At 39.0% G+C, this 15,126-nt stretch overlaps 1 protein-coding gene across 1 annotated transcript; it reads left to right on the forward strand.

The window, feature by feature from the left end:
- Positions 1-712: 712 nt before the first annotated feature.
- Positions 713-5,831, forward strand: LOC117553057. The gene is made up of 5 exons (XM_034226823.1): positions 713-1,117; positions 1,368-2,406; positions 2,547-2,699; positions 3,245-3,337; positions 5,520-5,831. The coding sequence occupies exons 2-5, from the start codon at positions 1,381-1,383 to the stop codon at positions 5,829-5,831; spliced, it is 1,584 nt and encodes a 527-aa protein (XP_034082714.1). The 5' UTR covers positions 713-1,117; positions 1,368-1,380.
- Positions 5,832-15,126: the final 9,295 nt, after the last annotated feature.

Genomic DNA, 15,126 nt, shown 5'->3' on the forward strand with positions numbered 1-15,126 from the left:
GGTGTTAAGAGGAGGTGTGTTTTGTCGGAAAAACTTGCTCATTTTAATGTCACAACTGGCTTTCCTCCAGACATCGTTCATGATCTATTTGAAGGAATTGTTCCTTGTGAAATAGCTCTTTGTCTCTCTGTGTTCACCTCGAAGAAGTACTTTACTTTGGAATTTTCGAATGACTCTATAAAAACTTTCCCCTTCAAGTGGACAGATAAAACAAACTGTCCCCATCCTGTGCCTCTTACCTATGCAACAAGGAGAACAGTTGGTGGCAATTCTCACGAGAATTGGAGTTTGATCAGGTTTTTGCCGCTCCTCCTGGGACAGAAAGTGCCTGCTGATGAACCTGCCTGGAATCTCCTCACTGACTTGAAGGACATAGTTGACCTTGTTGTCACACCGGTGCACACTGACGAAACGATAGCTTATTTGAATTTCAAAATCTCTGAGCATAGAGTACGGTTTAAGGAGGTTTTCCCAGACTCCAACTTGCTTCCTAAGCATCACTTCTTGGAACACTACCCACAGCTAATCTATCAGTTTGGTCCTCTAGTTTCTTTCTGGACTTTAAGATTTGAAGCCAAGCATAGCTTTTTTAAGAGAGTTGTACGACACACTAGCTGCTTTAAAAACTTGTTGTTGTCCTTGGCAGAGAGACACCAGTTATCCATGGCACACCAGCTCTACTCATGTAGATTTCCTAAGCCTCTACTGGAAGTGAAAAAGTTATCAACTGTTAGCATTGACGTCCTGAAAGATGATATTGCACAGGCTGTCAAACACAAGAACCCAAATGTGAAGGAAGTTTCTTTGGCCGAAAATGTCATCTATAACGGATTTAACTACAGACTTGGAATGATCCTTGCTCGTGGATCAATCAGAGGGATGCCTGCATTCACGGAAATCATCCAGATGGTGGTTCTCAAAAAGGAATTGGTCTTCATTGTTTGGAAACTAAGCTATTGGTACATGGAACACTACAGAGCCTATCAACTCGAAATCTCGCCTTCAAAGGAGATTGAAGTTTTTGAGGCATCTCAACTGACCGATCCTTACCCCCTGGCAGACTACACAGTTGGGGCCATGCGGCTTATTACACTCAAGCGATATATTCAAGGTTAAGGTTAGCATAAAGTAATATCTGTTTGGGGTGGGTCAGAAGCAAAGTGGATGTGATGAATTATGCAGGTTAATTTTGTTTTCATTGTAATTAACATGAATGAACATATCATTTAAATTCAACAAAGCTAATGTTGCACGTAAAACTATTTGTTCATAGCACACAATCATTAGTCAACCATGAACAAAGCACATCTCTAATATCTCTTTCTCTCTCTCCAAACCCCACCCTGCTTTCTTTCCCTCCCACTCAGAGGATCTCCAAACATGGCGGGCGTCACTCGGCTCCTGGTGATTTTAGAAGAGGACAGTCGCATCAAGCTGGAGCTTCCTAATGGCATCCCCTCCTCGGTTGACGAAGTCATCCAAGAAATAACGAATTCCTGTGGTCTAACTAATGAAATACGGCTTCAATACAATGACCCTGATTTCGGCACTTGGGTTAACTTAACTTCAACTTCAGAACTCAAGGATCTTGCCACTTTGAAAGTTATTAATGTAGTACCCAGTGTGACTTTATTCTTAGAGCCAGTGGAATACTCTGTGGATAAGGCTAATTTTCAACGCCAAGATGATTCCAGTATGTCTTCATCTGCATGCTCGGGTGACACATTACCCGTAAGCAGCCCTTCTTCGGACACCTACAGAAAGGAGCAGTGGCCCAAGGTGTTCCTCATCCCTACTTTCTCTCATTCAACAGAAACACAACTTAGGGATGGAAATGCAGAGTACCAGAGAAGCCAGGTTAGACTCACTCCCAGCTCTAAAATGCTTTCCAACATACTGGAAACGCTCGCTGACAAAGTCTATTCATACAAATCCTATCCTAGCGATGCAGACTTCAGTGAAGTGGCAGAGGCACTCACACAGACACACCCCTGTCTGAAAGAACCTGGGTCCTTCAACCACAGTTACGGATGGAAACAGAGACTCAAGACGAAGATGTACAACTATCGCACATACCTGAAATCACACAGTTCATCATCTGACGAGCTGACTGTGAATACTCTGAAAAGAAAGTTGCTGACGGATGCCCACCCAGCAAAGAACATAAAGAAACCTAGGCGAGCTGAGTCTAACCATTACCCATCTCTGCCTTTCAACGAGACACCAGAGTCCATGGAGCAAGAGAGAGTGGCCCTCTTGTCTGAGGTAAAGAAAAGGAACAATGTCCAAACAATAAGACAGAAGATGGCTCGGACGTTCGCATTTCGGAGGCAAGAAATTGTCGACAAGAAAACATCTTTGCACGAAATGATCGAGAGATGGCCAGCACTCTTCGAAGTTCAAGAGGTACACTAACTTTACTCATAGTATGTATGTATATGTGTGTGTAATCAAATGTACGTAAAGCTAAATCACATGCTTTTGCATGAGGCACATATCCTTTGTCTGTTTTTGATATATATACCTATACTACCTATATTCCCTAGGTGAATGAAGAATTCATCAGAGTAACCACAATACCCCTTGAAGCAAGGTTCATGCAGAAACTTGACGAGAAGTGCAGTGAACTAATTCAAGTCGTCAGAAAGAAGGGTGGAGCTATCCGGGAGAAGACAAAGCTCCTGCCATTTGTGGAAACGGTATGTACAGATGTTTTTTACTTTACTGCTCACTTACATATATGCCTCAATAACAATAGATATATCTTTCAATACATAATCAATTATTTATAGCATTGGTCACTGATCCGACACAGCAACCTTTTAGCCAGAGGTTTCATAGACTTGGCACATTCATTCTTCATGTTCATCTACATGTTTAGACATTCATTTTGGCGTAATGGGAATTCTTGGCTGTTTTTTCATGGCCTTAATATGGTTGACACACTAATTGACTGATATTGTAATCATTATTTTATCGACTGATATGAAAGTGTCCAGCCCTACCTTCACGCCAAACTATGCTCTTTTTTCATGTCTCTACTGTCTAAATGCATCCTTACTCATTTATCACCTAAAGCTCATTCCCATGCATTCATTCCTTCATACACTAGCTCTCATTCCCATGCATTCATTCCTTCATACACTAGCTCTCAATCCCACATTAAGAAACCGTGGCACACTCGCACTGATTGAATGGACGAACTGAACAATTAACATTAATTATTGTGACTGTCTTCATGCAGGATACTGACACCACTACAAAGAGGGAGATTGCTCTCAAATGTCTCATCCTCAACATGGGAGAATCGGTGGAGGACCTGATCAAAGAATTCCTGGTGAGGCAAGATTATTGTTGAGGTGTTAAAATTCTAGCTAAGGCTGTCCATTTTATATGATGTGTGTTACATTTTACATAACATTTTAGTTATTTAGCAGGTGCTCTTATCCAGAGTGACTAACAACAAGTGTAATAGGAGTACAAGTCAAATTCAAATGTCACCAACACAGCGAGTAACCAATAGGCAGTCCTAGTAGTGTTTAAAGACGTGCTCCGACAACACTTCCTCACTCCCAGGTCGGCCTATGTTGACGTTATGTCAAGTCCCCTGCCGGCTTTTTCCAACGCAAGGGGGGGGGCCCTTAGCGTCCATTTTCAACTTTCCGGGATGTCCATATGCTTCTATGGACGCTCATGGAAGCACGGCATTCGTTTGTGTCGACTGCCCTTAAAGGCAATGAGAGCGTCCATTCTCATTGGATAACGGAGAATTGTACACACGGAAGTAAGTATTCCCCTTACTGACGATTGATTTTACAGTGATATCTGCACTACTCGTCGACTAAAAAACACCAGATTATCCTTGTTAATTACACAACATTGATTGGTTTAAATTGTGTGCAATGCTTTTGTATTTTTCCCCTTCGATTCGGAGAAACAAATCTTTTTTCGGAGTAAAGGATGGCAGAAGACACTACACTACCCAGAATCCCAAGCTATCGTTTGGACCCACGCCATATGCTCTGTTTGACAAACTCTGTGATAGTCCTCAAGCTCTGTGATTGTAGAGTGTGCTCCGAGGGTTACCGAGCCTCGAACAGCACTTGAAATGGGATGGAACCACGGCAGACTGTTCAAAACTGGATTTGAACGGGTCCACCGCGTCCCCCCCCTCCCCCACCCCGTCCCCAGAACTACACATGCTGGCTATTCTGTTTCTCAACATGTTCTCTATATGGCACGTCTCTACTGGGAGTTGTAGTTTTAAAAGACGTTTTCGTATTTCCCATAATAAGAAGTTGCCAGTATTAAACTTAAGCTGATCGATGGCTACTGCCATATTTGCAAAATTTGCCTCTGAACCTTGACAAGTGCATGTTTCAGGCTTATCAATTAATGTAATGTAATGTAATGTTATCAATGAACAAGAGGAGGGGTCACAAACATAAGACCAGCTGTTAAATAAAGCTCTTCTGACCTTAGCTGGCATGTGTGTATATTAATGCTGCCCATTATGGGCACGAGCAATTTTCACCCATTTATTAATTATATGTTAAATGTGAGTGTTTGCTATCCCCTAAATCTCCAGGGATGTACACAGTTTAATACTGGCAACTTCTTATTATGGGAAATACGAAAACGTCTTTTAAAACTACAACTCCCAGTAGAGACGTGCCATATAGAGAACATGTTGAGAAACAGAATAGCCAGCATGTGTAGTTCTGGGGACGGAGTGGGGGACGCGGTGGACCCGTTCAAATCCAGTTTTGAACAGTCTGCCGTGGTTCCATCCCATTTCAAGTGCTGTTCGAGGCTTGGTAACCCTCGGAGCACACTCTCCAATCACAGAGCTTGACTATCACGGGGTTTGTCAAACAGAGCACATGGCGTGGGTTCAAACGATAGCTGGGGATTCTGGGTAGTGTAGTGTCTTCTGCCATCCTTTACTCCGAAAAAAGATTTGTTTCTCCGAATCGAAGGGGAAAAATACAAAAGCATTGCACACAATTTAAACCAATCAATGTTGTGTAATTAACAAGGATAATCTGGTGTTTTTTAGTCGACGAGTAGTGCAGATATCACTGTAAAATAAATCGTCAGTAAGGGGAATACTTACTTCCGGGTGTACAATTCTCCGTTATCCAATGAGAATGGACGCTCTCATTGCCTTTAAGGGCAGTCGACACAAACGAATGCCGTGCTTCCATGAGCGTCCATAGAAGCATATGGACATCCCGGAAAGTTGAAAATGGAAGCTAAGGGCCCCCCCTTGCGTTGGAAAAAGCCGACAGGGGACTTGACATAACGTCAACATAGGCCGACCTGGGAGTGAGGATGTGTTGGCTCAGACAATAGCTACAGACAAGAGCCAAAGCTATGCATCACGATACAATTCCTTCTTACAGACAATTATGGCCTTCCAGGACGTCCACGATATGTCTTAACAGTTAGGCTATTCATCTGGGGGGAAACCCGAGCTATATTGATTTCAGATTCTTTTTTCCTAAATTATTTTCCAGGTGTCGGAGAAGGATGAGGCTGGACAAATTCTTCAGCGGGAAACCATCGCAATCTTCGTCATCAGAGATGCACAAGCCGCAACCGAAGACATTGGCATCATTCTTGAGGGACAAGAGGTTGTGAATAAGTTGGCGTCTGTTGCAAATGCTGTCGCCATTCTCCTGGACTTCCTTTATGCTCTCAATCTGGAATATCTCAAGACATTAAAATTGACATTTGAATATATCCAGAAAGTCTTCATGGAGCTGGACCCGAAAGGCATGGCCACCAAGGTCAAGAAGCTCTATGACCAGCTCTACAACAGAGCTTAGTTCAGGTTTCCTACACGTCCAAGTTTTCCAGTAATGGAAAATGATAAAGACAATAACAAGTCACAGAAAACGTATGTGACTGTCCTGGAGAATGAAAAGGTTACACACCTGTTGTGTGACTAGTTATGGTTCGTCATTCTGAAGTTCAACTGTTTGAAAATATAAAAACTGTCATAGCAATTACCCTGTGGCACTGATGGGCTCTGCTCTGGCTGGTAGAGTACGCAAGTTGCGTACGCATTTGGTTTCAAAGGTCAATATGTTTGGCTGCCAGCTCTTCAAAGTTCCAATCTGACCCTTGAGAAACTTGACTGTTTTCTGGCAAGAATTATTTTTCATTTTTATGCCTTTAGGCATACAACTGCGGTGCAGTTTTTCTATGTATTTTAAATTGTTACATTTTATTTGAACAATGCAGATACCCTGTAAATATGTTTGTTTTATAAGTAATAAACCTGTTATTAAATATCACAATGTGTAATGAGAATTATTGATGTAATCTATATATTTTTGGATTAGATTAAATGAGAAAATTATAGTTTAACAAAATGTATACATTTTTTATTGGATAAAACAAATAATATTTAGTTAATTTTAACGAGAAAAAACTGTTTGATAAAATCTATATTTGTTTGTTTGGATTAAATATAGAATTTAAATTAATTGACTTCCTTCAACAAGAAAATATACTTTGTGCCAAGTCTTATATAATAGTTTCCATGGACATAAGAAATATTGTTTGAGGCAAGTTATTTATTTTTCATTGGCTCAAGCTATAGAGTATAGATGTGAACCATTACCCTACATTTTTTAAATTGGTTGAACGAAATACTTTTATCAGTGTGCTGGATGTGGAGGTCCTGGGCTGGTGTGGTTACACGTGGTCTGCGGTTGTGAGGCCGGTTGGATGTACTGCCAAATTCTCTGAAACGCCTTTGGAGACGGCTTATGGTAGAGAAATTAACATTCAATTCACGGGCAACAGCTCTGGTGGACATTCCTGCTGTCAGCATGCCAATTGCATGCTCCCTCAAAACTTGCGACATTGTGCTGTGTGATAAAACTGAACATTTTTAGAGTGGCCTTTTATTGTGGCCAGCCTAAGGCACACCTGTGCAATAATCATGCTGTCTAATCAGCATCTTGATATGCTACACCTGTGAGGTGGGATGGATTATCTCGGCAAAGGAGAAGTGCTCACTATCACAGATGTTTTCAGATTTGTGAACAATATTTGAGAGAAATGGTTATTTTGTGTATATAGAAAATGTTTTAGATCTTTGAGTTCATCTCATGAAAAATGGGAGCAAAAACAAAAGTGTTGCATTTATATTTTTGTTAACGTGGGAGAACATATGTTTCTAGAAGATATGTAGAAAATAAACGTATTTGAGATACGTTCATAACAAACGTAACGTGGGAGAAAATACCTTTCTAGCTAAACGTAATTGAGAATGCAGTTTAGTTCTATGGGAATGTAATCTTTAGGAGACAGGGTTGCAGGGTATTACTCAAAAAGTACTTGAATGCACTTGTGGTAGTAGTCCAAGTAGTATTGAGTCCAACAGTACCACTTTCACTGAGAACTTATTGCAAGAAATCATTTTATCTCTCATCAAAGATGGCAGAAAACATGCATTATTGTACTCTGGAGGGGAGTTTGACAGGGGATTACTCAAAAAGTACACAGTAAAGTACTTGATTGTACTTGTGGTAGTAGTCCAAGTAGTACTCTGTCCAGCAGTACCACTTGACATTCATTGAGAACTTATAGCAAAAAATCATTTTATCCCTCATCAAATATAGCAAAAGTGGCATGATTTTGTTCTCAGGAGTGGAATTTGAGAGTATTACCCAGAAAAAAGACAGTAAAAGTAAATTGTATTGTTGGTAGTAGTCTAACAAGTACTGAGTCCAACAGTACCAATTTGATTAAGAACTTATGGTAAAACATATTTTTATCGAAAAATATAGCACAAAAACATGCATTATTTTATTCTTGTACTAGCGTCAGTGCCGCTTCTCGGCGATTACCGTAAAGACGCTATTAATCGCGCACTCAAAAATGAAGAGCTGCTCATTTGACCAAGCAAATTTGAGAGACGGCTGAGTTGTCAATAAGATGTGTGTATTACAATTATGAATGTCATATTTCAAGATGATTACTTAGATATTACAATATGGTTGGTTGAACTGGAGTTCATTATTGAGCTTACATGTTAACGTCACAGTCATCTGAAGAACGAACCCAAACCTTTTTTTTTTTATTAATTGCATTACCAAATGGGTATCAAATAAACAGTAAGCATTGGTAACACAACTTCCAAAGTTACAGTAAAAATAAAAAGGACCCTGACTCGGACAATACACAATCCAACATGTTCAACAGAAGAGAATCAGTTATATTGTTTGTACACATTGGTACACGTTGGTACTTTACATATATATCTGTTTGTTTAAGGTGTCCAGGTGATGCAGACAGGCTGGACCAGAGAGTGAGAGACAGAACTGGACTCCTCACAGCAGTGAACTTCAGCTCAGGTACAAAGACTCTTTTTTTCATACTGTACAAAGAATCAAGAAAGATATTGGTTTAAATCAGGGGTGCCCAACCTTTTTTTAACCGAGATCTACTTTTAAAGTTGCCAGTCTGCCGAGATCTACCAGTCCAAATAGAGAGACATAGCCATTACTGACAGCCTACTACCAGGTAAATACACACTTCTACTTGTATAAAACTGACCTTCGTACGATTAATACTTCATAAAATAATGCCTTTATCTTACCTCTTTCTAATCTACACACATACAAGTATTTAACTGAAGTTACACAACAGTGTTGTTGATACAGAGTTGGAGTTTATTCACACGTCACTACAGTGGGTAATGTTTTCAAGAAACATTGAACAGTGCTGCCACAGGGAAAAAAGAAAAGACTCTGAACCCTTTATTTGCCATTATATAAAAATAGTGTTGCTACAAAAGTATAAATTAGGCTTACTAATAAGACAACTCAGATCTGAAGCTACACAGGAATCTGCTGCCAAAGTGCAATAAATAAGACAAAATTAATAGAATCAATTATAGATTATAAAAAGAAATGCCTTTAATAGGATGCAAGCAACACTAGTTTTTTAACCTGAATTGATAATGGACTATAATCAATTTAAGTTTGCATTCTTATACCATTTTGTATAATAATTATAATGAATAAGTTCAAACAAACTAAAACTTACAGCTGATTAATAACGGTATCCAACTTGAGTTTTTATTATATCAAAAACCTGTTGAAATGCTACCGTTTTTTACTGTCCCCCAAAAGCGCATCGGCAGCCTCCATGAATGCTTCTTTCACAACTTCGCAGTCTTTGAAAGACTTCATGTGTTTCGCAAGAACGTGACTGACACGTTAAGATGCTATGCCTATGGTAGCAGCCTGGCTCAGCTCTTGTTGTTGGGCCTGGCGAAAATGGACTGCTGTGCATTTAGCTGTCCTTTCAGGCCCCTCCCCTTTTGGGAGCGTAATTAGGAGGGAATTTCGTCTCGTAGCCTTTGTGCACTGTTTTAAAATGCCGCTCCTAAATTACTCTTCTTCGATAAAGCTACGCTCGCATTGCAGATGAGACAGATGGACTTTGAATTGGAATAAATACAAAAATAATCATCCTCCCACTCGGAGTGAAAATTATATATGTTTTGCTTCTGCCATAATTGCGGTCTTGTTTGTGTGTGGACTGTCACTCCTGTTGATACGGACAACGTTAGCGAATTAGTGCACTGCCCACTAGCCACGCCCCGACACATGGGGTCACGGCGGCCAATCACAAAGCTTTGATGCGTTCAAGTGCATTATTCTGGCACAGGAAGATTATGTTACAGGACATTAACGATAAAAAAGAATATTGTTGTTCTATTTTTAGACACATCTCGCGATCGACTGGTTGGGCACCCCTGGTTTAAATGAATGAAGTATTGACTTGAATACACTGATATACATTCCATTAAACAATACTAAATACTAGATCACCTACACATCAGTTAAGTTGAGGGTTTTTTCCATGCAAAAAGTTACATTTAGATGTTAACAAGCAATATGACTTTGTCAGCTTTCTAATTTAATTTATTGAAGGCAAAGATATTAACACATAGTGAGAACTGCTACTATTTATCTCTCAATATTGTCTGTAAAAAACGTGGTAAAAGTTATTCTTTCAGTGAGACAACAGAGCAAGCTTCTACAGTTGCACTACGTTTTGATAACAGTTACATATTATTTTGAAAATAAAATATATTTCAATGTTGATGAACTTCATTCTGTTCATTCATAATCTGATTGTCTTTATAGCTCACTGTTGAAATACATAAAAAACATTACAATTACAAACATAATTATATCTACAGCTCCTAAACACACCGCTTTCATAAATAACACACTTGTTCTGCAATAATATGTTTTATGTTTCCTGTAATTTTTGTTAGGAAAGGACATGCCTGAAAGACACGATATTTTCTCCTTCTCTGAGGGTCAAGAAGAACATCCAAGAACTGCCCGATTACTCCCCCTTTTATTAGTTTTATGAAGGAGATGTCCAGTCACCAAGGCGCATGATGTGTGTGTGTGTATGTGCTCTGCTCTGCTCAGCTCAGTTCTGTGTGTTTGTGTCTGTCCGACACCGGCATTTGTTTTCAAATGACCATGAACAGTAATTTACACACATCTGGCTAACTCCATAGGTAGCCTATATGCTGGTGTTCCCAAAATAAATTAGTTTAATCTTAATCTCGATGTAGTGCTAAATGCTGTCGGACGACACACACGCACCCACGCACGCACACACGCGCACACACACACACACACACACACACACACACACACACACACACACACACACACACACACACACACACACACACACACCTCCACCTCCTTCATAATGCGCCTTCTCCTCGTTTTCCCAGCATTCACTGGATTATCCGTAAATCATACAAACAAAACCAAAACGTTGATTTATCTGGTTTAAAAACTGAATAACGTCGGTTTTTTAGTTTTCCGTTTTTCCGAAAAACCAAAAAACGACACCGGTTCTTTTTTAAACGTTGTTAATATGTTTTGGATGCATATTGTTCTAGTATTTGTTCACGCTGTTACATACAATTAGCCTCTGTTGCTACCTGCTAGTGGTGAGTAAATATTAAAATCAGTTCAAATTGACAACCGGTCCGCGATTTTTTTTATTATCTGCCGGTCCTTGGCACAATAAAGGTTGGGAACCCCTGATTTAGATGCTTCTTATGAGACTTGTGTTTTGGTTTGGTAAAAATGGTTTGTATCGTCAGTTAGCTGAGATTATTCCCGTTAATCTGGTATAACACATTAATAGGTTCTTAAATATTAAGATGCCCTGAGACACAGTGTCGTGAAAAAAAAGGACCCGTCGGGGCTTAACAGGTTAAATACATTTTGTCTTTTGAATTGTTTGTCTAAAGTCAAAGATCTAGAACTGGTACTTGTAGTTTAATGATACAGTCTGGTTATTATGCTGTTTGGAGGAGGCATCCCAGGTAAGAGCACTAACTAGCTACCATCACATGTACCTTAGCTTGACTTAAATGTATTAAACGTATAATTAAGTGATATCAAAATATAAATAACTAATGTCATGCAAACATATTCATATTTGCTTGATTCCAGTGTTGAATTTAGCACAATTGCATACAAACGTTAAGGGATTTTAAGATTCTGATGTATTATGCTAAAAACTCAATAACTTAGATTATTATTTATAGTTTTGCTGAATAGTTTCATGTCCGCTTACCTTAGAAACGTAAAATGCGACGGCAGTGTGCAGATGGGGAGCATGTTAGCTTAGCTTGGTAGCTTCAGCCATAGATATTGTTAGAAATTAAAATCAATGTTTTATGGCATAATGTACCTTAAACATACCGTCAGTTTAAATGCTATTTTATTCTGGAAAAAACCGGAAGTTCTCAATACCAAGCTTTTATTCTGAAAATCCTTCATGACGACATCCGGGACTACCGTCCATTAGTATCATTAAAGTGGCTATTGACGCCGTTAACATGTATTACATATAAAGTTATGAAAGAGATAAGGAGGAGAAAAGGCATGTGGAAGTAAGCAATGAATGTAAAATGTTGAAATCCTCTGTTTAACGGGATATCGGACACAGACGAACGAGGGGGGAAGTCCCCTACAGCAGTGGTTCCCAAACTTTTTGTGCCCAAGGCACACCAAAGGACAAGTAAAAATCTCAAGGCACACCTATTGTGCAAAAATAGCCCTTATAACACGTGTTATCACTCATATCATGTAAAATATCTGTAAATGTGCATAATTATTTACTAATGCCAAATAAAAGACAACTATATTACTCATGAAATATTTATTAACGAAATATCTCAGAAATTAATTTGAAACTTTATCAAATTAGGCTTCATCAAAGCAGCAACACACTCATTTAAACCAGACAGGTCACAAAATTAAAAATGAGGCAAAGGAAACTCAGCAGAAATTCAGCACAGAGAACTGTCAATGCAAGGAAGCTGCATTGTCCATGGTCCTGAACTACAAATTATAAATGTAACATTTCAGCAATCAGCATTGAAACATGTGCTATTGTAAATATTTTGCCGACTTACAAATTAGTGAGATACATGTGCCTGTCGGGCGTGCAGAATTTGTTTATCCTTGGTGGCACTGAGGAGAGGGCCACTCGCAAGTCCTGTTCAACAGAGAGCCGTGACCTCCTGTTGTTCTTCATGTAAATCAGAGTAGAGAACGCCAACTCCAGAGATGGGGTCGTTACTAAAAAAATGTTACTATCTACATAAAGTTACTCGTTATTTTACTCGCCGAGCACGTACGAACTGCACATGCGTGAGTGGCAATAACTTTCCTTACCAGCAGGCGGCGGTAGTGTGTATTTGTCATTCAATACAGGCAACAACCGGAAGACAGAGAAGAAGAACAGACTGCGTGATATGGAGAGGCGAAGTCACGCCCATCTACTTCCGGACCATGGGACCCCGGAAGCGAAAAATTTACATTGAATTCAATGGAGAGAGAACACGTATCTTTTGATCCCGTTTGAATTGTGCCACGAACTACACATATGATGTTTGTCAATCTTAAACAATCATTTCCATGTCAAAAAAGTCACATTTTGTCGTAAAACTGCTGAAATATAAGACTATGAAAAATACGCTACTACAAAGACTACAAATCCCAAATCCCATTCTGGGTCGCGTAAGTGATGTCACAGGCATGCTCGGTGATTTATAATAAGACTCGTAATTAAAGCGAAGAAGAATATCTCATAACTGATTTATTCCCTCCAATAAATTATAGATCGCTAAAAATAAATTCACTTTTACAAGATGCCTGTGTGCTTTGTACCAGGTTGTAGTCATAAAAGTGATCATACCACTTGCTCCTTCTATCGATTCCCGTCTGATGAAAGGACCAGGAGTCGCTGGATCAGACATATCAGGTAATATCATAGGTAATATACATGTTGTGCATGGAACATAGTCAAGTTAGCTACCTAGCTAGTAGCGACGAGTAGCGAGCACGTTAGTTAGCATTACATTACTTAGCCTTGTCATTTTTAGTAGCCTTACCATGAAGTTATTATTTTATTACATGAAGTAAACCAAAATGTTAAACAGTAACCAAACATGATGGTAAGTATTTCGTGAAACATTTGAAGAGTAGCCTACTGCGCCCTCCACCGGGTGCTAAGGAAGCAGTTCAGGGAGAGTCGAAGGCAGGCAGGGAGCTTTGCATGACATTCTTCTGGACGTGTTTCATTGTGATGACAATCTGTTTGTTGGAAAGACAGTCGTTGTGTGCTTATTGAGAGAAAATTGTTAGAAGAGATAATTATTCAAAGTGTTGTTACTTTAAAGTGTTGTTACTGACCTTTTTCTCTTTTATTTTCTTTACCTCACCTGTAACTGCTGAGACGTTGAGGAACATGCACACTGACCTGCTCTGGCAACCTGATTTCCACTGTACGTAATAGTATTTGGTTATGATATATTATTTATATACATCAAAGGCACAATGCACCCCCCAGAGACACACATGTATTGAGTGTGATATTTTGCATAGGTCATGTGAAATCATCTTTACATACTAGAAAACTGTAGGAGCGGCAACTTGTTTTGAAATTGAATTTTTAATATCCGATAATAAAGTTGATCTGTTTTCTTTATTCTTCTCTCTTCCCAGCTCCATCACCATTCTCTGTTCCTGCAGGTCCTGCTTGCTAATCAATGCTCATATTTTTTTACACAATTACAAATAAAGTCATTGTATTGTATGACATGAAGTTGTGCTTCATTCGGAGTCAATAATAAATTAATTCTGCCTTCAACTGCGCAATGATTGTGGACTGCACCGACATCCATGTAGCTGCCCCCCAGTAAGATGAACCAAGCAAAGAGGGTCCCCATCATGCCCAAGGACATCCAGCTGGCCCGCCGCATCCGCGGAGAGAGGGCTTAGACTGACCTGAGACCAGCACACCCAAACACAACAGCTCTTTTAAGAGCCACATACATTTTCAAAGAGTTGCAATCCTACGTTATTATAATGATTAAACTGGTTCATGTATCACTTAGTTTACTGAACCGTGATGAATGAAAGAAATTAGTGAGGTAGTGGTTTACTGAAGTTACAAAGACATTAATATATGAGTAACAGGTCAGTGTAAACACAAGCTTCTGTCAATTATGGATCATTCAAACTATTTATATAAAAATATGTAATAAAGTTCTAAAACAAGTATTCGGTATATTCCTTGATAGCTTTTGGAGAAGGTTGTTTTTAAGTTTACTAAAATCTATCGTTTCAACTGTTTCACTTTATGAAAAGGGAACAGGTGAGTAGAGCATCATTGAGTTTCTTATTCTGTCAGTAAATTATCCAAATGAATGTTTTTCATTATTTTAGTCAACCCTAAACAAATTGATTGTACCTTTTAATAATGACCTTACATGGTCGGCAAAGTTAAATTAACTTCAGAAAATTAAATCTGTTCTGAGAAAAAACTAATAAATGTTTAAAGATAGGAACTTGCCATCCCACTGAAAAACAGTCCGTAGAGATTTAAAGGCGTAGTTGTAGTTCAGTCCAACGTTTCATTTGGATTCATTTGACAACAGTCAACTATTTTCATAAAGAATATATATATTTTTCAAAGTCAACTTTATTGTCAATCTTACTCAGTTTGAGAGATCAAAAAGACGTTTAAATAAAATTATACAATTTA

Source organism: Gymnodraco acuticeps, unplaced genomic scaffold, assembly GCF_902827175.1.
Source record: "Gymnodraco acuticeps unplaced genomic scaffold, fGymAcu1.1, whole genome shotgun sequence".
In the NCBI taxonomy this organism is placed as follows: domain Eukaryota; kingdom Metazoa; phylum Chordata; class Actinopteri; order Perciformes; family Bathydraconidae; genus Gymnodraco; species Gymnodraco acuticeps.